This window comes from Archocentrus centrarchus, chromosome 24, assembly GCF_007364275.1.
Source record: "Archocentrus centrarchus isolate MPI-CPG fArcCen1 chromosome 24, fArcCen1, whole genome shotgun sequence".
Taxonomy (NCBI): domain Eukaryota; kingdom Metazoa; phylum Chordata; class Actinopteri; order Cichliformes; family Cichlidae; genus Archocentrus; species Archocentrus centrarchus.
This window is the reverse complement of record NC_044369.1, coordinates 7,561,722-7,585,402: the sequence shown is the minus strand read 5'-3', so window position 1 is coordinate 7,585,402 and position 23,681 is coordinate 7,561,722. Positions and strand designations below refer to the sequence as shown.

Below are 23,681 nucleotides of genomic sequence, written 5' to 3'. Positions count from 1 at the left end.
GATGTCTCAAAGCGTGTATGCCAGCAGTTATGCCAGTTGGGGTATCGGTGTGGCTTGGACTGTAAAGGGCTGTTACAGTCTGGTTTCTCCATCCCCAATGATGAATTACACTTATGAGCCTGATGGGACAATAAGATTTGGAACTGGGGATGAGACAAAAAGTAGCCCAAGTAAAATAGTTTCAGTTTCTGATGTGAAGTTTAAAAAAAAAAGACCAGGAACTAGTTTCTATAAAGCAGTTTTTGTTTTTAAAGAGTGATTTCTTACAGCAGATTTAGACTTATATGGTGAATCTTAGTAGAGCCTACGCATGTGTTTGATGCTGTTGCCAGTGGTTATGCTTGTGAATGGTGCATTGTGTTAATTACTCTGTGGTCATTCCCCAGTGTTTTACATGCACTGCCAGCAACCACAAACAAAATGCTGGGCCTTTTCCCCCTCCTGTGTTTTCACTCTGTGGTCAGTTTGGGTTTTTTTTGAGGCAAACTATTTGTCGTACAATTTACTGACTGATTACTCTCTTGCTGGGCAGCACGGTGGCGTGGTGGTTGGCACTGCTGCCTCACAGTTAGCGTAACATCTAGAAGGCCTGGGTTCGATTCCACCTTGGCCCAGGCCTCTCTCTCTCTGTGGAGTTTGCATGTTCTCCCCGTGTCCACGTGGGTTTCCTCCCACAGTCCAAAGACATGCAGTTACTGGGGTTAGGTTAATTGGTCACTCTAAATTGCCCACAGGTGTGAATGGTTGTCTGTCTCTGTGTTGGCCCTGCGACAGGTTGGTGACCTGTACAGGCTGTACCCTGCCTCTCACCGTATGTCAGCTGGGATAGGCTCCAGCCCCCCCACGACCCTGAACAGGATAAGTGGAAGAGAATAGATGGATGGATTGTACACCATCGGCTGGTGGACACCATGCTAAAGGCTCCTGAAGTTTCAGTTGATAGTCTCAATTTCAGTCATGAGTAGCTGATATTTTAAGAAGTGATGAAGTGTTTAATATTTAAGCCCTGTTGTACTTTACATTTACATTTTTGCCACTGAAGTAAAATAATTGGCTTTAAAAAGTGGGTGGATATGGGAAAGTGATCTGTGACAGTTGTCTAATTTAGTGACCCCACAAAAAGTGCAATAAATATTAAGGAACATTTTACTAAAGTTTACTGAGCTGAAAATGAGAGATACAGAGAAACGGCATGAAAATGAAAACATTTACAATATAAAAGAGGACTGTACACAACAGGACAGATGACATGCTAATAATATAAATTTGTCAACACAAACAGGGAAGGCATTACAACAAGATAGTCTGTATTATATACATATTTAAATCCACTTTAACCATTAACTGTTGTTTTTATGTTTATGCTGGACCCTCCACATTACATTAAAGTTTCTTAACTAAGGGAGAAGAACAAGAAAAATATCAGGGGACTTGTTTTGTCCATGTGGTTTATGATTTTTAAATTCTGATAAAAATCCACTAAGCTATACCCAGCTGTATAACTCAGTCGATAACTATCACCTCAGAATGTGTTTTCTTCAGGGGGGCGTTGCTCTCTAAATCTTGGACGATCTGGGCGGCTGATGGTCTTTTCTTGGGGTCTTCCTCCGTGCAGAGATAGAAGAGCTCCACCACTCTCTGGTACGAACTGCCCAGAGCCTCGGCATCTAGTGCTGGCCGCGTCCCCAACCGCTCATAGTAGGCATCCTCATCAAAACTCACCTCCATGGAGTCCTCTAAAAATACAGCATTTCAACACAGTCAGTACATTGTTCTGAATTTAGGTTTTTCTTTCAGCCTTCACCGTATGAAGTTATGCTTCTTTTGCACACATGATAATCTGGAGTTTTTAAAAGAAGAAGATGATAAAGTGATTGTGCTTCTTCCTCAGTTTTTCAGCTTTATGACTATTTTCAGAATTAAAGAGTGAAGATGTAAATGTGTGGGGTACCACAAACTGAGCCATTAACATTAAAAATTACTACTTAACAATAAAAGAGAAAAATTTTTACAGTCACAATTAGCAGAATTAAAAAGAGAATTGGAAACATCAGTGTTGGTTAAACACCTACACTACATGTGGATCCCAAATGACGTGCCTTGGGATTTTGTGTCAAACCAAACTTCACTACTGATTTATAGTGAGGACGTTAACATTTCGTGGAGGTAAAACTGATCGCTTTTTGTGGAGAAAACTAGAACCAGCTAAAGAAAAAAGAACTGGCAGGAGAAACTACAGCACGGATGGGAGGAGTTAATTACTGCTAACTTGGTGCCAAGCAAGCTTAAGAGGTCGCTGGAAACCAAATCTTTCAGAGAAACTTCACTTCGAAGGATTGCTGGATCTGGACCACAGGCTGATGAAGAAGATGGAAGCGAGGTCTAAGCTTGTGGAACTTTTTGTGCAAACCAAAAAGCAGTGTAGGTGTCACGCCTAAAGTATCTTCATCTGACAGTAAAACCAGAGTAACTGATAATAGTCCAGATGGCAGAGAGGCTATTTTTTTGCAGATATACACTGTAAACGTTTTGCATTGGAATCAAAAGTTTACAGTATGAAGCAGATGATCATTATAGTCAAGTTATATCAGTGAGTCTTTGGCTGTAACTACCGTAATGGTTATTTTCAATAATAACTAATCAGCCAATTAATTTCCTTAATGAACACTTTTAGATTGCTCTCTAAACACAAGTTTAGAGAGCAATCTGACTTTCAAATTGCCTACATTGGCCAACAGTAACAGTATTAATAATAATTCCCAGAACTGGTTCAGAATTAGTAACTCAAAAATACAGAGCAATTTTAAAAGAAACTATTTGTTTATGTCAGTTATTTTTAATTAAATTATAAAATGATAAGTGGGATCAAACTGTCCATAAGTGACTGTGTGGATGAAGAACACCTCAAATTCTCAGGTCTGAGTACATTTAGAAAATCTATGTTCTTCCAATGCTGCTGTCAAAGAGTATCTCACCTTCACCCTCCTCATCATCATCCTCCAGTATCTCCAGATGAGGCATGGCCAACGTCATCATCTCCCACAGAGTCAGACCGTAGGCGAAGACGTCTGCCTTGTCTGTGATCTCTCCTCCTTCCTCCAGAGATTCCTTGGGCTTCCAAGGCTCCGTGCCGATGTACTCCGCTTTAGGGTCAGACACTGAGGACAGAGAGATGTTTTTCATGAGACTCCTTTTGGACTGAGAAAATATTTAATTGCGAAACAAACAAATTCAATTTGTCCAGGTTGCTGCAATGGTGTCACCCAAAATTACATTAAAAAAACAAAAAAAAAAAAAAACAAAGCTCATCTTTGAGGCTCCAGAAGTTTCTAATTAGTTTAAACTGAACCCAAAATGTTAGAGACCCCTGCAGGCTGAAGACTTGATGTATGAGGATAATTTATGTTCCTGTTCGGGCAGAAAAACAAAGTAAATCAACTGCTGTAAACAGTTGTTTCCACACAAACGTGTGCGCCAATTCTGGGCTTTAATCCATGATTAATCCCACTTGTGTGCAAGCACACGTTCTGGGCCAGTTCAGTTAACTGCACCATTTAACTACACGCTGCGGGTCAACAGCCAGTTTTGCTGCTAAATGAAGTGACCCGCGAGCGGACAGCCGACTCAGCAACATTTCTGGATAAAACCACTTTTGTGACCTGTGGGTTTTATTGCTTTTATTAAATGCTGCTTATGAAGCTATATTTTTCACCAGGCTAGCCACATTTATATCAGCCATCATGAAACAAAGCTGTAAGACAAGGGCTGGAGTAACAAGGTCTTTTGGTGGTGTTCTCTGTAACAGATCATTTTATTGCAGCAGACAGATGCCAACATCATCAACCATGTTATTAAGGTGAGTTTAGCCGAGCTGTCTGAGAACCACAGCTCTCCTTCATGTCTTTCTCCAAACTCATGAAATTTTCCACTGAGATCAAAGACGGAGGATTAGGAAAAGACAAAGGAGGTCGTTTGTTAAAACTCATCTGTTTGATGACATTAGAAGGGAGCTGGCAGCGTTCAGTCTGTTTAAATCAAACTAATCATTCAATAAAACCCTACAAAAAAATAAATCACTAAATAAGGTCATTAAAATTATAGCTTCCCACAGTTTTCATACAGAAACTGCAGAAAACAAACCCACACCAGCATTTGAGCAGTCGCTGTTATTCTATGAGCTTGTCAGCATGTTGGCAGCACACTTCCTTCTGCAGAGCTGAAAATTACACTGTAAATAAAACTTCAAGGCAACCAGAACCTGAATGCCAATTGATATGAAAAGGACAATTATAATTATAATAATAAAACTCTGAGAAAACTGCTCATAAATAATTCAACCATAAAGCAGTATAATCTAGAGTGATGTTCTCTGGTAGACACGGCTAACCAGTGAAGATGAACATACTGATATTCACTATAATATATAAATATAAACATACACAAACACAGGCAAAAAAAAAAAGAGTGAAAACGGATTTTAGGACTAAAAAGAGACTTTTTTTTAAACTTTTCATCAACAACTCTTGAGCTGGAAAGTAGGTTGTTATAGAGAATAAAACTATTACTGCTCTATTTTTTTTGTTGTGAGTTTTCCCACATATTCACATCAAATCCAGGGTTATTCCTGGCTCAAACAGGCCTTTGTGGGTTGACACACATAAACGGAAGTGGTCCTCATATAGTTAAGTGAATGACTCTGTACTACACAAGTCTGTGCATTTTACTGATATTTTTGGCAGTTTGATAAAAGTGTATGTTTTATGGTTCAGTAAATTAAACGTCAATTTAAAAATCCAGTCAGAATCTGTTTTATATGCAGGGAAAACACAGAGAGCTACTTTTCATGACTGGAAACACTTTACCTTTCATGTTTTCATCCAGCTGCAGAGACACACCAACATCACAGATCTTCACCGTCTCAAAGTCACCATTGATGACCACGTTACAGGACTTCAGGTCGCCGTGCAGCAGCTTCTTCTCATTGTGAAGATACTGCAAAGACAAAATATTCCAGATGCTCATGGCTACTCTTCTGTGGTGATTTGATCTCTTAAGTTAGTGAATTGGTGAATTTAAAGATTTATCTCTTGGTGGTTTGTAGATGTAAATTAAGGTTTCAAAAAAAAAAAAAAAAAAGCCTGACTGATGTTATAGCTGATATTAGCTATTTGCTTTTATGAGCTCATATATGGGCTGATAAATGAAAATTTAAGAAGTAAGGAAGAGATGAGAGAAATACCCTTCAGCTATGTTGATGTTGCATAGCTTGGCCACCAGAGGACACTCCTCAACTTCTCTGGTGGCAAGGGTTAGAAACACAACAACTAGCTGATCCAAGCAGTGATCGGACCAAACCAGTAATCCACAACTTGCGTAGCAATAAAACAAGTTTACTTTTGAACTGCATTCTCTTAGTAAGGTCTCATCAACAAACTTCACATTACAAATGTTAGAAAAATCTGTTTGTTTGCAGTGTGCCAGAAAGAAAAAAGTATCGACCAATATATTGGATTTTTAAATCAACAATTATCTGTATCAGTCTTTGAATTCCTGCATGGGTCAGGCTCTGTAAGATATAAGTGAAGGGATTACTCTTTCTGCAGGATTCTACACACATGCAAGTCAAGCGGGCATAAAAAATAACTACAATTTTTACAAGGCAGAAATTATGAGTCACTGATGTATGCTGTAAAAGATGAAATATAATGACTACACATGGACAGATTGGGAATTTATTCCAGCTGTAACTTTATGTAATCTAGATATGACACAGGTGTTGACACCAGGCAGAAAGGAGGTCCATGGACATGAATTACCTGCAGGCCGCGAGCCACATGCAGTGCCACTTTTTCTATAATGGCAGCAGGAAAAGCTTTCAGGCCGTCCTCCCTGCGCTTCTCTATCAGGTCATTGAGGGACTGCTCTCCTCCATACTCCATGGCCAGACACTTGGAGCCGTCTTTGGCCGTGGTGAAGGCGCGGAAACCTTGATGTTTGGACAAAGACACGGGAATAAGACAGCAAATACAGCAGCACCACAGGCTGAATGATGCGAAAAGAACAGAATACAAACAATACTGCTCCAACACCCACATTTATAAGACCAACCAAACAATTCTGGACTATGATGACATCATGTACAAAATGGCATCAAGTATTGCTCTCAGAAAACTGGACACTCTTCATCACTCAGCCATCCGCGTTGCCACTAATGCACCTTTACACACTCATCACTGTGACCTCTATAAACTGGTGGGCTGGCCCTCCCGTCATACCCGGCGGCTACATCACTGGTTTCACTTTGTCTATAAGACAATCCTGGGCAAGCCACCACCTTATCTGTCATTTCTTCTTTATGAAGCCCATAATAAATATCATACAAGGTCAAGTGAATACACCAATCTCACCATTCCCAATACCTCTACTGTTTATGGCTGCAACTCCTTTCACTTTACAGCAGCAAACAACTAGAACACTTTACAAAGCTCCCTCAAACTTGTAACTTTAACACCTCTTACTTATTATAGTTGACTGTTGCTCTTGCTGATCACCCTGGATCACACTAATGTACATACCCACATTCACTTTCTCCTACATATAGTCATACATGCCTACAATCACACATATGTTAGTATGTCATGATTGTCATGATTTCCATGCTTGCTCCATGATAATCTGGGATTTTTATTTTTGGTATGTTTATATGTTTGTGTGTCTGCGTGTCGTGGACCTGATTCTTTTGGAGCCTCTTGGCCAGGTCATGTTTGTAAATGAGAACTGGTTCTCAAACATTTTACCTGGTAAAATAAAGGTTTAAAAAAAAAAAAAAAAACATTGACCCACAAAGAAGCTCTTCTTAACATTTACTGCAAAATTTGTCAGCATATTTGAACTGTTCCTCTTGGCTTTGTTTATGGTGACACCAACGACAACTTTTTTTTTTTCTCCCCCTTTTTCTTAGATACACTGCTAGAAATTTACAGAGTAGAAGGAAAACATAATTTACTGACAGGAACAAACATGAGGAGATTTAATGCAGCCTCAGGGATTTGAACAATGACTCTTTCCTGTGTCACTGCCATCACAGTGGTGTCTGGTCTTACCAACGATGTTTGGGTGATTGATTCCTTTCAGGACTTTTGCCTCCTCGTTGAGACGCTGCTGGTAAACAGCCACCTGTTTAGCTGCACATTTACTGTTGATCTTCTTCACAGCCCAGGGTGATGCATTTAGCTTTCCCACTCTACGATTAAATAAAAATTTAAAATACACTGTTAGGGGGTATTCAGTGTTTTATTTTTACTTAGACTTGAAAAACTGTACTGCAACAGCAAAAACACAATTACACATTTATTTACATGCTTATGAGAAACTTAAAGTGGCACGATTCTTATATTAGTAATATGGTGTAGGCTTTATCTTTAAGTACACTATTCATTCATATTATATGTTTTTTACAATAAAAGGACCGTTGGATTTGAGAGCATACAGTGCGATTCGTCGGTAATTCAGAGAGCACGACACCACCACACCTGTTCATGAGGTAAACGTTGACTCCAGTCCCACAACCCAGCTTCTTCATGAAAGGAGAGGCAGGGATGGTGATGGGGGTTCCGCTGCTCCTCACTCGGACACCTTTGGGGGTTTTAAATGCGCCCTGGTCGGGGCTGGTGGCAGGGGTGGCCATTCTGTAACGTTTCAGTAAACACGTGAGAAACAAAGTGGGAGACAAACTCATAACAAGGTGAAAGTCGACGTACTGGCATGAACTACATTGTGGATCAGAGTTTAATGTACTACACAAATAAGTGGCGTTTGATGTGTATGATATAACCCGAACTAAAACCGGAATTCTCCCCCTGTTCTTTGAACCATTTATAAAGTTGTCTTTGTCTATACCTGTATACAAAGAGAATAAAAAAGCAAACAAACAATTTTTAAACGGAGGCTGGCATAGCTAACAATGGGGTTCGGGGAGACACTTCAAAAATCCACCTCAAATTTGAACTTAAAATGGAGTAATTAATACAAGATTCAGCTTCGAAATAACTGCTAGTTATTCTTATATATTATACATTATAATATTACATATTAGTTGTCAACGTTATCGCGCGAACACGTAGCCAACAGCAGTCAAACTTAACTTCAAGACGGTTGAAATTAACGTCAACGGGCAGCCGTTAGCTATGACTGGGAATCATTTGGTAATTTACTTAAATTAATGTATCAGAAGTATCCTTATTTTGTTAACATAAGTGTAGTTTAATCGAAATGTAATATTACCTAAAAATCTCCTTTCGCTGCTGCAGCTAAAAACCGCCCGAAGATTCAAACTGACCGGCTACATACGGGATGGGGGCCGCAGAGGGACAAACTGAGCGAAAGTCGCGAATGTTTATAACAGTGTGAAACTGTAATTTATTTTATGTTTTTTATAAGCTACTTTGAGAACTGAACGTTACGCAGAGTGACTGTACAGCAGGTAGAGCAGGTCACCTACTGATCGGAAGGTCAGTGGTTCAATTCCTGGCTACTGCTGGCTGCATGCCAATGTATCCTTGGGCAAGATACTTAACCCCAAGTTGCTCTCCGACCGTTCTGTCGGAGTATGAATGTGAGTGAATGTTACATAATTAAAGCACTTAGCTTAATTAATTAATCATGGAAGTGCTTGTATGAATGGGTGTGCATGGGTAAATGTAAAAACGTGTTGTGTAAGCGCTTTGAGTGCTCATATCCGAGTAGAAAAGCGCTATATAAGAACTAGTACATTTACCATATATAATATATAAATAAAACCTTCCCAGTTTTATATATATATATAGTTTTTGCAATATTTAGAAATAATTTTAAAATTGCCGTTCTGCTTTTCACCAACTGAGGGCAGTCTCGTTTTAAAATACCAGCAGCATGTGCGCTTATGTATGACAGATGATGCTGTAGTAGCAGAGAGTTGTTCGCAAATTGGATAACAACATTCATTTTCACCACTGATTATGAGCTAAACCACCGATTTTAGGCATCGGTTAGTCATAGATAGCTAGAAAACTCTTCACTGGGATCTGAACTAAACTGAAACAGAGACTGTGAGATCATGATTGGCCACATTTCCAGTAGCTGACATTGTTCTCTGACTTAGAGGATGTTACATCAAAGTTTCTTTCTTTGCTTTAATTAATGAAAATAAAGGGTTTTACTTTCCACTCAGATCCTTTCATCCTCTTGATTTCTGAGAGCCTGTACTTGCTTTTAAAGCAGTAACGGTTCACTCTTCCAGCTGTGTTTTACATGCTGATGGGCTTATTTTAATTGTCAACCTCTTGGCCAGAATTGAGTTTTGACAGTTTTATTGTTCTACTGATTCATATATAATGTGCTGCTCAACGGCTAGATCCACATTTCAGCACGTGAGCAGCTCTTTGTCTGGTTATTACTTGAAAACATGCTGAAGCCTGCTGATCACAACATCTGTGGGAACTAAAAGCATATTAGGAAGAGACTAATGCCATGTGCTTGCTTCCTCTCCAACATTAGGGCCTTGTCTCAAAGAATCTCCTCACTGGTGATGGTGAAGTTGACCTTGACCTTGTGAGCCCATTTTTGTTTCATCTCCTCCTTCACACTCTGCAGACGGTCCTGCAGCTCAGTCCTCTCATTGTTTGCAGGGATAGCCATTTCATTATGAGGAAGAGGAGCAGGAATGTGGTCCAAAGACAAATGGCAGTGGAAAGGAACCCTGGGACTTCCTCTCTTTCTGTCTCTGCCTTTTTCTCCCAAGTTGCTAGTTACCCTGAAGGGGAATGAGCTCATGTTCGTGGGCTCTGTTGCCACATGTTGTGGTGCACTTTATAGAATAAGGATGAGTTAGTCTCTGGTCAGACCACAGAGAAGCAGCCAGAAAGAAAAAGGACTTCACTGTCAAGATGAAACACAAAACGGTTCCGTGACTTAATGTAATTATCCAAGAACAAAGATTAGACTTAAAGCAGGATTATAATAATTTATGATTTTCTTTTTTTTATTGTAATGTCAGAGGGAACCTATCATGCTCTTTTTCTTATATTTTTATTCTTGGACTCTGCTAGAATAGTTTTGTATGATTTACAGTTCCAAAATAATTCTTATATATGTGGCTGAGATATTAGAGATTAGAGACATCGTTTAGAGCCAGCAGGATGAAAAACTGCATGTTTGGAACCATCTGAAATCTAAGCTTTTGGCTCATGGGAAGTATACCTGTCTTATTTGAAATTTTGGTCATATTTAATATCAGCATCCACCATCCATAAATGACCAAAAATAAGGGAAAACTTAACAGTTCCCTTCTAATACGCAGCTTGTTGTTTTTTACTCTCCTTTTGAAGTATTTTCTGCGTTGCCTAAAAAGCTGAGCTTCATGGTTGATAAATGACTCAGTCTGTTGATAAAGATTCAGAAGAACTAAACTGATATTTTCTTAAGAGCTGTTTCCCAAGCCAAAAATCAGTCTTAGTTTTTCTCATGCCAAAATATCCCCCACACCATTACACCACCAGCAGCTCGAAGTGTTGATACAGGGACATGCTTTTATGCAAAACTCTGATTTTACCCTCCAGAAATCGGGACTCATCGGACCTGGCAACGTTTTTCCAGTCTTCTGTTGTCCAGTTTTGGTGAGCTTGTGTGAACTGCAGCTGCAGTTTCCTGCTCTTAGCTGACAGGAGTGGTACCCAATGTGGTCTTATGCTGCTGTTGCCCATCTGCTTCAAGGTTTGATGTGTTGTGCATTCAGAGATGCTCTTCTGGATATCTTGGTTGTAAGGAGTGGTTATTTGAATTACTGTTGCCTTCCTATGAGCTTGAAGCTGTCTGGCCATTTTCCTCTGACCTCCGACATCAACGAGGCATTTTTACCCCGATTACTGCCACTCGCTGGATATTTTCTCTTTTTTGGACCATTCTCTGCAAACTCTAGAGCTGGTTGTGTTGGAAAATCTCAGCTGAAAGTCACTTAAATCCCCATTCTTTCTGAACTTCACCAGGTTGGTTTGGCTGTGTCTACATACCTAAATGCATTGAATTGCTGCCATGTGATTGGTTGATTGGTTGTATTAAAAAGCAGTTGAACGGGTGTACCTAATAAAGTGGCTGGTAAGTGTATAACAACCATATAAACATCAACATAAAAACACGTAAAATTATATTTTAAAATTTTTTTTCCAAAAACTCAGGATTTTGATGCAAAATATGGTAAAAAAAAAAAAAAAAAGTATGTGGATCCCTGAATATAACACTGCTTTTTTCAGAATCAAACAGTTATTCTTTAGAAGAAAAATGCAAAGAGAATACTCATTCTGAATGTATTATTTTTGTAAGGTTATGATAGCGCTTCAAGTGTAGGATCAACCTGAATTTATGTGTCAGGACTCGTATACATCTTTCTCTGCCTGTGGCTTTTTTACATCTGGAATCAAACAGAACTGCAGCCCATGAAAGAATTGTTTCCGTACTGCAAACATGCAGCAACTGCCTTCAAATCTAACTCTGCCCCGCGCCCTGTATAAAACACTTTATAGTTCACTCTGTCTCCCTGCCCAAAGAAGCCACAGTATAACCATATATGCCAAGTAATGAGATGAAGAATGGGGAGGATGGCATGTGGAGTCGATACTGAGGAGAAATGACTACATCTGCCTTCTTTGTTGTGGCAAATACAAGAGTTGGACCAATGTTTTGGTCAATTTCATGTCTGAAATTGACATGAAGAACTCTCAGTTTCTTGTTATGAAATTGAAGGCTCTTATGTGACAAACCTTCAGTTTGATAACTTGAAAATAATCAAATGTACTGTAATTGCTGAAAAGAGAAAATAATGTGCAACAACACATTTTTTTCCCACACGTGAATAAACAAATGTAGCTGGATCGTAAAGTTGTTCCATACACTGCCTTGCTGATTAATTAGTACATAGTTAACATTAGTTCAGCCTGACAGGTGAAGTGAAAAACTCTGGTCACATCATTAGAAAGCAATGTTGTGCTAGGAAGCTCAACACTGGCATGCTTATGGGCTAGTGAGTTGTTAGTTGCACAGAGGCCTGCTCTGAAACACATCCTACTTTATCCTCACCTTTTAATCTAATGGGGACCATAATTTATAAAAATGAAAGTAATGTCGTATTAATAAGACTTGAAACTAGTGACTGAGGCCGCAAACTCATCAGGAAAGTGTTTCCTGAGGTCATGGATCAAAGGAGCAGAGGGCTGTTTTCCCAAAGACTTCTATATTCTCTTTCCCTCTGTTTATACCCCACTGTGGATTTAATCATTATTTATTGACCTCTGTCTCTCTTCCACAGCATGTCTTTTGTCCTGTCTCCCTCCCCTCATCCCCAACCGGTCACAGCAGATGACTGCCCCTCCCTGAGCCTGGTTCTGCTGGAGGCTTCTTCCTGTTAAAAGGGAGTTCTTCTGAAAATAAGAGAAAGCATGACTGCTCCCTTTAATAATTTATCATGTATTTGTAAAGTGATTTCTCATTGTAATCCTCAACTATTGGCTCCCTGCTCAAGGTTTTGTTTTTTGAGTCCAAAGCTTTACAGTTTTCATCCAGTAAATCTGTTTTGATTAAGCTAATTGGCACAACAGTGGGGATGTGACAGCACTCCAACTGGGGATATCAAGATAGAAAGGCTTTCCCAGCATTATCTAGCCTATTTTATGGACTTAAATTATCATTTAATTTTACCACATCATTCCACTGCAAAGTAAAATGCCTCAAAATGATCAATATATTGAAAATAGTTGCTCTCTCTGCAAAAAGATAATCATTCATTACTAAACCACGGAATAAATATGTCACATTCCCGATACTAAACCTTATCCAATCAGAGTTTGTGGTTAAAAGCAAAAAAAAAAAAAAAAAGCACTTTAAACATCTGTCCAATAGTCTACATGTGTATAAAAGTAGTCCCACTTGCATACCTTCACACTTTGATGTATCAAATAAAAAGTAAAAGTCTTACTTTCTCGCGGGATAACTGAAAGCATGTTGACATGAGTCCAACCAGCTTCACAGCCTTTGTTCAGACTGCTCGCCATGAGGTGATTTTTCATCCAATCATTTTTACATCCGTTTCACATGTGGAAACATTCATACGTGTGATTACTGCTCAGAGCTGTCAGTCAAAGCACCTACTTGGTGTACACCTCCGCATGCCTCAGCACTGTGATACACACACACACACACACACACACACACACACACACACACACACACACACACACACACACACACACACACACACTGATGTCTTAAGAGCGTCTGCTTCCAGTTCTCCTGTACAAATCTGCAGAAATAACAAAGTTCACGTGTTTAAACAAATCTACATTTTATTATTTCAGCAGAACATATGCAGCATTTTAGTGGCATAAATCAACAGAACATGAAGTAAAAAGCTCTATGTATTTTTAGGTGAAGTACCTTTGTTAACTCCACAGCCCTTCCATCTGTTATGAGCCAATGAGACAGAAACAGAAACATGGATACACAGGACTGCTTACAGAGTCTTTATACAACCAAGACATTACAATTCAAAGGACACATTTGTGCTGTTAAATGCAATTGACTGAAAACGAGAAGCCAATACAAGATGTTTGCGATATGTGATCACTTGCAAGGGTATTTTAGAGTAATGGCGTGAGGGTGTTTTTGAAAGAATTATCTGAGATCAGAGGAGCCTCTAAGCAGCCAATTAATCACAGAACAAGAGTTTTTCTCTACTGATGTCTAAGAAACTGCAGCTCAGCAAGTGAAGCAGAGTTGAGTCAAAATAAACAAAACCAAGGGAGAGAGAAAAAAAAAACACTCTAGCAGACAATGGTTTACATTCTCATCCTGATGAATTGTGCCCATAAGGTTTTAATATATGATTAGTCTGCAGTGTATTCACCAGCAGATTAGATTCATCTAAAGCAGATTTCAGCCCTTCTCTTCAATTGTTCTGTTTGGAAGACCTCAGCCTGTTTTTAAAAATTCCTCTCGAATATGCTCTATGATTTGAGCTTTGTGACCGTGTGAGTTATCCTGTTGGAAGCAGCCATCAGAAGACGGGTCATAAAGGGATAGACTCAGCCAGTAGCAATACTCAGGAAGGCTGTGTACTCAGGAAGGCTGTGGCATTTAAACAATGCTGTGGCATTTAAACAATGCTAAGGGGACCAAAGTGTGCCAAGAAAATATCCCCCACACCATTACACCCTCACCACCAGCTTGAACTGCTAATACTCTTCTGTTATCCAATTTTGGTGAGTCGGTGTGAACTGTAGCCTCAGTTTCCTGTTAGCTGACAGGAGGTGTGGTCTTCTGCTGGTGTAGCCCATCTGCTTCTAGGCTTGATGTGTTCTGCATTCAGAGATGCTCTTCTGTATACCTTGGTTGAAATAAGTCATTATTTGAGCTATTGTTGTCTTCCTATCAGCTCAAGGTAGACTGGCCACTTTTCTCTGACATCACTCACCCAGAGAACTGCTGGTCAATGGATATTTTCTCTTTTTTGAACCAGTCTCTGTAAACCGTAGAGATGTTTATGTGGGAAAATCCCAGTACATCAACAATTTCTGAAATACTCAGACCAGCCCATCCGGCACCAACAACCGTTCAAAGTCACTTAAATCATCTTTCTTCCCCATTCTAATGTTCAATTTGAACTTCAGCAGGTTGTCTTGACCATGTCTATGTGCCTAAATGTACTGAGTTGCTGCCCTGTGATTGGCTGATTAGAAATTTGTGTTAAAAAGCAGTTGAACAGGTTACATCTACATCGCCATCAGATATATCACTAATGAACTGGAGTTTCAGTCCAGCTGGACAGTGCTAACACATCTGTCCAAAATCTCCCACAGATGTTCAACTGGGTTGAGATCTGGTAACTGAAAACACTTTCATTTTCATACTCATCAAACCATTCAGTACCCTTTGGATGTGGACAATATCATCCAGGAACAGACCACTCCAGTTAGAATAGAAATGTCTCAACACAGGACAAAGGATTTGGATAAGGACTTTGATTGCAGTGACTCTAATGGGACAAGAGGACCAAAGCAATGGAGGAAAATGCCTCCAAATGCATAACAGAGCCATCAGATCCCTGCACTATAGATGTCAAGGGTTCAGTGGTTTCAAATTTTCCTTTCTTTTGTCATCTTTCTGTACCTCTTTTTCCATGAAATGTCTTAAGAAGTTGAATCAGCTGGAAAATGCAGAGAATATGATCCATACAGCCCAAAACATTTTTTTTTTTTTAAGTAAATCTTACATTCACATCATCAAAAAAAAAAAATCTAAAAACTTGGTCGCTTTATTTCCTGTTTGTATCTGTTAAGGTAGAAAGGAAACGGCACAAAATTCAATTTGAATTTGAGCTGGAAACAAAAGCTGTGGAAACTGCTACTTTTATGCCAGAAATGCACTTAATGTTTAGATATATTATAACTTTAGTGAAAAAAAGTGTATAAATACTGTAGTATACTACAAACCCCACTTTATTCTCTGAAAACAGTACAAGTACAAAATTATTTATTTTTATAAACTTCTTCAACCTGCTTTCGTATGTTTTTATGGTCAACTCATTTTTTAAAAGGAGATGACAAATAAGCAGAGTGAAAAAATATAGATAAGCCAAGGGTGTTATATTTGGCTGTTGTATCAGAGAGGAAGTAATAATTGGCTCTGCAGCCAAAGTGCTGAATCTGACGCCTCTACAAGATAAATGGGAGACATCAGGAGCAAACACAGAGGCCTGGCTGCCACTCAGTCGCACAGAAAGCTACATATGTTGTTGTGCATAAAAATATTATGCAATTGAGTATTTACTTTCATTTATGGACCTGCAAATGGCTTGAAAACTATACAACTAAATGGTTGCATAAAATTCTGATTTGTTCCATTAATTTGTGCATGAATACAACAATGCAATCATACTGCATTTTAAATATCTAATACTGTAAATTTGTTTATTTACTTAGGACTTTATTATAAATAATAACACACGGGTGTCATTACAGGCAGCTTTGTACTTTGCAATTTCATGAGGCAATTTTCAGATTTAGATTTAAACTTGAAGGGCTTGCATAAGGTGGAGTCAGAAAAACTGTTCAGGGAGCCCATTTTTCATGTGCGTTGAAGGTAGTGAGGGGGGTTCAGTGTCACGGTGAGCTGCAGCATTTCACATTTTGTTTTATCACTTCCTGTGCTTAGAAAAGAATTTCCACATATCCGTCTGTCGGAAGACTACGAAGAATTTGAGCAAACTTCAAAATTCAAGCCGGGGGTTTACCTTTAATGCTCAATTGGGATTTATGCAGATGCATTTCTACAATAAAGGATATCTCCATTATATGATATTAGTGCAAGCAATGTGTGTGTGTGTGTGTGTGTGTGTGTGTGTATTCTAGGGCTGCAACTACAGACTGTATATAAAAGATGGATGCAGTGATAGCTATAGCCTGGAAAACCTATGCCAATGCAAACATGCCTTGAACCTGCATTCTTTCTAATGACCAGCAGAGGGCGAACAGCAGTAGAAGTTGATGGCAAAGTGAGCCTATTTCTTGATGGGGCATCCTGGTAAGTTCTGAAAATATGTTACTGTGAATAGTCTTAGTTATTGTTGCACTCCCCCTTTTCTTGGCTGTTGTCATCGCCTTTCAGTAATATGCGGACATGATGGAGGTATGTAATGTAATGCAGATGTCAGATGTGATGATTTAATGCAGTTAGCCAAAGAATACTGATAGTCAGATTATACATGAGTCCTCCTGAGTCACCCTGTCAATACTTGCAGAAAATTTTCAAAGAAACATATCAACCATTCTCTCTTACATCGGTCTGCTGAATCTGGTTTATCACCTCATTTTTTCTTTTCCCAAACTCCCTCTTCTTCTCTTTTGCTTCTTTAATTTATTTTCTGCTGTGGCAGGAGAGTGGTTTAAAGCAAAAACCTCGACAAACACCAGGGAACTTGGACATCGGGCATTTCTGGCTGCAGCAGCATAAAGTCCTGCTCCTCTCCAAAATATTTTTTCTCTGTTCTCTTGGATATAAAGACCGAGGTTGCAGATTTTAGTAAAAAGTAAGTGGGACGCTTACAGATTCTAACAGTCAGAGGGAATTTAACTTCAGTCTTTTGAGGTTTGTGAGTTTGCCAGATTTTTAAGGTGCACAAAAAAAACATTTCCCAACTTCAAATATAAAAACATGGGTGTGTTCAGGTCCCAGCATGTACGTATTTTATTCCAGCTTGCAGCTCCATGTCTTCTGTTGGCTCAGAAGAAGTAGTGACGAGGAAACCTGGGAGGTACAAACTTTTTTTTGGATTTGAGAACAGTCGTAAAGTTGAAATTCTACTGAGAACGAGGTAAAATGTAGACGAAAGGTCCATTGTGGTTGGTCTGATGTTTTGATGTGTGTGTGTGTGTGTGTGTGTGTGTGTGTGTGTGTGTGTGTGTGTGTGTGTGTGTGTGTGTGTGTGTGTGTGTATTATTGCTGAAACAAGCTAATTTTTGGCAGTAAACACTGACAGACCCACATTTATAAATCATACAGGGCAGCCATCCATGCATCCATCTGTTTATACTCATCTGTTCTTCATCATCGTCACTTCATCTGTCACCTGGAGTGACTGTTAACTCTTTCCAGAAGTTGTTATTTAATGATTATTATTTTTTGATATAAATATAGAGGCCACAGAAAGCACAGGATGGTGATTTGCAGGTTAAAGAATGCACGTGATAAAAACAAACAAAAAAAAAAAGATTTTTTTTGGCACTTTGGGGGTAGAAGAGCTCTAAAACAGACCTTGCATGTGTATTATTGCCTTTCAAAGTTGTCATTGCTTATTTGTTTGCTACATAAACAAGCGCTGAGCAATATTCAGCTGATGAGTATATGTCCTACATCTAACTCGGGTGATGATTTGTTTTTGGTGTTCACAAACTCCTGAAGGAAATATTTGACTTTCTAGCTGTTAAAACTTTTATTTATCAGGTTTCCCTTTGTTGCTAAGCTACTAATATACAGTAAGGTTTAGCTTTAGCATTTGTTGAGCTTTTCGGTTAAAAATAGCTTCCCTTTACAACTGGAAATGAGGTTGATATAATCATAGATTTTCATAGCTAAAAGAAAGTCCAGCTCTTTGCAGGGATGCAGATTTGGCAGATTACTGAAGCTGACTATGTGACGCCCAAAGAGGCGTAACGTCAGGATGAAAACACCGGTGGAAACAATACTAGATTTAGGATATTTGCAAATGTTGTTTTGCAGATGTTTTATGAAGGGAATGCAGTAAACATGTTTGCCAGACCTGAGAGAAGAGCATGTTTGGCTGAACAACACTGAATAAGGAAAACCAAGCGTTTTGTATTCAAGTGAAAGAAAAAAAAATGCAGAAAGGTGGATTAGTTTGATTTTGTGGTATCTTCAGGTCTGCAAATCACCAAACAGTTACCTAGTAAGCACTGGTGTATTGTGTAGTAAGGCAACACTGGTATACTGAGCAAAAGCCATTCCTAAATAACACTGTGAAGAGCAGCTGCCTCTAAATGAAAATGAGTTCAGCAGAAACTGTCCTGTCAGTTCCATTGAGTGCCTTTTCAGCCCTTTGGTAAGTGGAAATGATGCACTGGGAAGATGAAGTTGTCAGATCCGACAATCCTCTCTTGGAGGTCAAAGCAGCAAACCTGCCCTGAGGTGAGCCTCTGAGCCTCACTCCATCCTGACCTTTGCCCGTTATTTCAGCCTCATGAAGCATCCTGTCATGTGATCATCCTTCAGCTCATACTGTGCAGTTAATGAAAACACAACTTTGATGTTGGCAAAGGCTGCACCATGATTCGATCCTGTGGCTCACATAGTTACATTTAGTCATGAACATCTAACCAAGCTGCAGCTTAAGTTCATGTATCATGTGAGTTGGCACTTTTTTGTTTTTTGCAGGTAAGAAGGGAACATACTGCTAATATGGCACGCCTGGTGCAAATGGCAGGGCGTTCAGCACCTTAAGTTTAAGGCAGTGTTTGGGCGATACTCGGCAGCTGCAGCAGTGTTGGGGTCCTGAAGGTTTAGGTGGCGCAGGTCACACCAGCGTCCTCGACGTGGCCACAGTTGGTTTTGCCCCAACCGGAAAACTTACACTCATGGATGCTGTCTTCTGTCCCTGTGCATGCGACATCATCCATCCAGATCAAACCAGTGCCTGAACAGACACAAGAAGGAAACATTTCAAAATAAGATATGTTTTAACAGAAATAATTCAGAAAGGACTGCTACAGACAGAAGAAGATTCTTATTTTCATCTGAAGTATCTTATATTTGCCTGCATGACTCTGCTGTGAGAACTTCCTGGCCTTCCTTAAGCATGCATGGAAAACTGGAGATGGGGAGAGCAACAAGATCCCCAGTGGAGAACCGAGCATCAGTGACATCAGCGATGAAATAAATTAATGCAGACAGTGCATGAAAAGGAAGAGCTGGGGTGGAGGTGGTTTGCAAAGTGAAGCAGTTTTGAACAGCTTAAAAACAGTGCTCTATATAAGACTTGCCAAATGGATGTGTAGAGGTTTATCAGCCAAACCATCACCTAATGTGGGCTGACACTGAGATGAACTGATCTCCTGGGACTGCGGCTGAACTTGACTTCATGAACTGCCTGAACTAATGCTACGCTCAATTAATAATTTCTGAACTATGCAGACTCTGGTGTCCCTGCTTTTTCCTTCTCTTCTGTTATCTTTTGTTTTTCTGACCTGCTTTCATAAAGCAGTTCTGTTTTCCTCATACTGCTGCATTTTTGCACCACTTTCCCTCCATGTGCACATGTTAGAAATGATGCAACTGGAGCCAAAGAGCAGGAACAAATTTCATCTGCTTGTGACTTTAATCACCAGCTGAAGCTTGTGAGTGCTGCACATCAGCTTTGTGTATCTGTTTGTGCTTCAAATTCTAAAAGGTTAAGAAGGTCAAAAGTTTCAAAGACAAACGGCATTAATCAAATCCTTCTCATTTCCAAAGAATCCTTCATATGATTTTATCCAAAGAAGCATGTACTCACATTTTGTGAGACACCCAGTATTAACAGTGCTTCCTCACAGAAATGTGTATCAGATACTTTGTATCCGGTAATAAAACAGACAGTTCCAGCTGGTGAGCAGAGCATTTGGCAGTATTGTTTTACATTATAAACTTTGGTTCCTGTTTGCAAAACTGGAATCACTGGAGCTTTCAGGAAGTCCCACATGCTTTAGTTTTGCAGTTTGTTGGCAGTTCTCATTTGACTGCACTCACATGCAGATTTTGTAATAAGTAAAAGTAAAGTTTTATTTACATAGCACCTTTCAAGACAAATATCACCAAGTGCTTTCACAACCAAAATGCTAAAAATATAAAGAAAAGGTTTTAGCTTCTTTCTCAATGGGAGAGAGCTGCAGAAACGTAAGTTTCCACTGGTGATGCGTTTCGGCCATAGTGCGCATGTGTGAGTGCCCCCGTTTCCAAAAATGCATTGTTTTCGTCCGTTTACAAAGAGACGGAGGCTGAAGCGTTTCAGAAATGCTCCACTCTGGAGGCGGTTTACAAAAAGTATCATTTTTCACTCTGTTCTCGTGTAAATGGGACGCCAAAACGCATCAAAACGACGCAGTTTTCACTGGAAACGCTGTCGTGTAAACGGGGCCTTAGTTCTCAGCCTTGTATGCACAGCGACCAGGACCAGGACCTTAGGGACCTGATGGGGACATATGGATGTAAAAGTTCACCAATAGTTGCCGGTGATCATCCATGCAGGGGTCCAAATGTCAAAACCAGAATCTTATAGTGAACCCTGACATTAACAAGGAGCCACTGCAGCTGAAATGTGTGACGTGTGAGTACTTTGAAAACTTAAGAGGTTTTTCTGAACAACCTGCAGACATTTCAAAGAGGTTTTGTTAACACAAGTGGACAATGATTTATAATAATCCAGATGCAATGAAATAAAGGCATGAATAGCAATTTACAATTCAGTACATGACACAATGGAACTCATCTTGGCAACGTTTGTGAAGTGATAAAATAAGAGTGAACCAAGATTTGGCAAAAGGTTTAAGGTGCATGAGAGGTACACTCGTCCGTAACACTCTTAATGCATGATCCAGGGATGCGAACTGTCATCTCTGCTACTCGGCTCTAAATAAGAGCTGATAATCAGTCAGCAGCCTCCTTAATATCTCACTGACAACCCTGGCTGAGCTCTCACTGACGACTACTGAAACAAGTGGAGATGAAAATGACCCCCAAAAATTCCAAAATGATACAAAAATGACCACAAAGATCCATAAAACAACTAAAAGACATAAAAACAACAACAAGCAAATAAAACAGCTACGTGGAGACACAATTTGACCGTGAGGACCATAAACAAGAGGCAGAAAAAAGCAAGAGAAATGCAAAATGACCACAAGAGACAAAATGACCATAGAGATATAAAAAAGGCAAAATGAAACAAAAAAAAGGATTATTTTGTGTCTCTTTCCGTTCATCTGTTCACTGGCACGTAAAGATAAAAAGCACAACATTCACGTAAAATAGAAGTATAATAAAATTCATGCCAGCAGGCTCACAACAGCAAATTTGAATAAGCCCTAACCAACCTCTTACTCTTCCTTTCTCACAATGGACAAATAGGTCAGATCACTGTCAAGATCAAGACAGCTGGAGATTAAATTTTTAAATATGCATGAATAAATTACGGGAGCAGGATAATAAATCTGTGGTCACTAATTTATGTGTGACCTTGAACTAAACAGAGTGTGACAACCTTATGAAGTTGATTGTGAGCTGATGCCCTGTAGTAAATATGATAAAGTCATCACTCAGCCATAACTTAATTAGAAATGTGGGTCAGGCCTGTCAAACCAATATGGGAGCTGCACTTTGCATTAATTATCTATAATATTAGATATACTAAAATAATAATGCCAAGTCTCAGAACAGTTTAACTGAAATACACATTTTACCCTCAAGCAATTATATTTCATGCATGAATACGTCTTTTTAATGGCTCTGTTTGTGTTTATCATATTTATATTGCTTCTTTTTATCTATGACAGTTATTCTGTAATGATCTAATGCAATTAATTATGGTTTTCTGCCACTTTGATGCAAAAGAGGTTTGGGTATCGCAGTTCTACCAGATCTTCATGCCATATTTTGATGGTTTAGAAGATGATGTGTTGCCTGTAACCGCTCCTGTGTCTGAAAGCTACCAGCTGTTCACCCACAGAGATCATTACTAATCTCAAAAATTACCCTACACAATTTTCCATTATACTCGCCAAAGCAACGGTCCAGTTTCTGTTTAAAACCATGAAAAGTTATAGAAGGAGTTAATTGACAAATTTATGGTAGGAAACATGTTTATGATTAAGGATATTGCACAAGCATGAACATAACTATACAGCTTGAGTCATTAATTACTCCACCTGGTCAGCTTTTCCAACTGCTAAGTAGTTTAAGGCCTGTAAAGATCATGGGAAGAGATTATGGGAACAGCGTAGTGTTGTTATGCCAGTTTATGTCTAATTTCTGCCGTGTACTTTATACAAAAATGTCATCTCTCAGTTATAGAGTACAGGAAAATGTGGGTCAGCCTTCTTCAGAGCTGCACTCTGCATTAATTATCTATAATGCTAAATACTGAAATAATAATGCCAAGTTTGCCAACCCTGGGGGGGTTCTCATAATGCACTGTTTCTTTTCATTCACCTTATTTACTTTGTTTATACTCCACTCTGCATTTAATCATTAATTAGTATTGATCTCTGCCTCTCTTCCACAGCACGTCTTTTTTTCTCTCCCAACCGCTCGCAGCAGATGACCCCCCCTCCCTGAGCCTGGTTCTGCTGGAGGTTTCTTCCTGTTAAAAGGGAGTTTTTCCTTCCCACTATCACCAAGTGCTGCTCATAGGGGGTCGTTTTGACTGTGGGGTTTTCTCTGTATTATTGTAGGGTCTTTACCCACAATACAAAGCGCCTTGAGGCGACTGTTTGTTGTGATTTGGCGCTATATAAATAAAACTGAATAAGTCTCAGGACGATTTAACCGAACAGCATATTCAAAGTGAGCAGACCAAGGATCGAAAACCAAAAGGGTCTCATTCATTTCAGTTAAATTGCTTTATGGACTGCATACAAATTATAAACTCTGAAGCATGTTTACTCTTTAAAAATAAATCTTGGTGTCAGTAGGACTAATGTCATGACACTAAGAGGTTTAAGTGTTCCAGTCTGGAGTGTTTTTCTTAGATTTCGCTTTTAACTGGTATTAATGAGCACCGTCTCTGATTGCACACAGACATCACAAAACCACATCCGGCTTTTATTTGACTACTTTAAATGGCCTTCAATATGATCAATCAAAATAACAGATCACTCAGTTGTTTGATGTGTAAACCCAACTTTTTCTAGCTGTTTTCACAACAGTGTCAAGCTGTCCGTGTTTCCTACTTTTCTGCTGGAACAACATGAAACATTTGCATTCTATGGACATAAACAGATTGATCAGATGAACCATGCATAAATGAAACATGTCCAAACAGAGAGAGCGTCTGCCAAGCTTCTCTTCCGCTTTCATTTCCCCTGATATGTTTTATGTTGTTCTGCTTTATTAAA

General features: G+C 39.3%; 2 protein-coding genes across 2 annotated transcripts in view; both read right to left on the bottom strand.

Moving 5' to 3' along the window:
* Window positions 1-1,128: 1,128 nt before the first annotated feature.
* pbk (PDZ binding kinase) lies at window positions 1,129-8,391 on the bottom strand. The gene is made up of 7 exons (XM_030722006.1): window positions 8,284-8,391; window positions 7,533-7,688; window positions 7,104-7,243; window positions 5,817-5,986; window positions 4,863-4,992; window positions 2,976-3,158; window positions 1,129-1,736 (listed from the first exon to the last, which is right to left on the bottom strand). Exons 2-7 carry the CDS (start codon window positions 7,685-7,687, stop codon window positions 1,504-1,506), a joined length of 1,011 nt encoding a protein of 336 aa, XP_030577866.1. The 5' UTR covers window position 7,688; window positions 8,284-8,391; the 3' UTR covers window positions 1,129-1,503.
* A 4,961-nt stretch (window positions 8,392-13,352) lies between these two features.
* LOC115774610 (scavenger receptor class A member 5-like) overlaps window positions 13,353-23,681 on the bottom strand; it is a 56,666-nt gene continuing 46,337 nt past the window's right edge. The window contains 1 exon segment of the mRNA XM_030721966.1: window positions 13,353-19,231. Within this exon segment, the coding sequence (XP_030577826.1) occupies window positions 19,098-19,231 (134 nt within the window). The 3' untranslated portion in view covers window positions 13,353-19,097.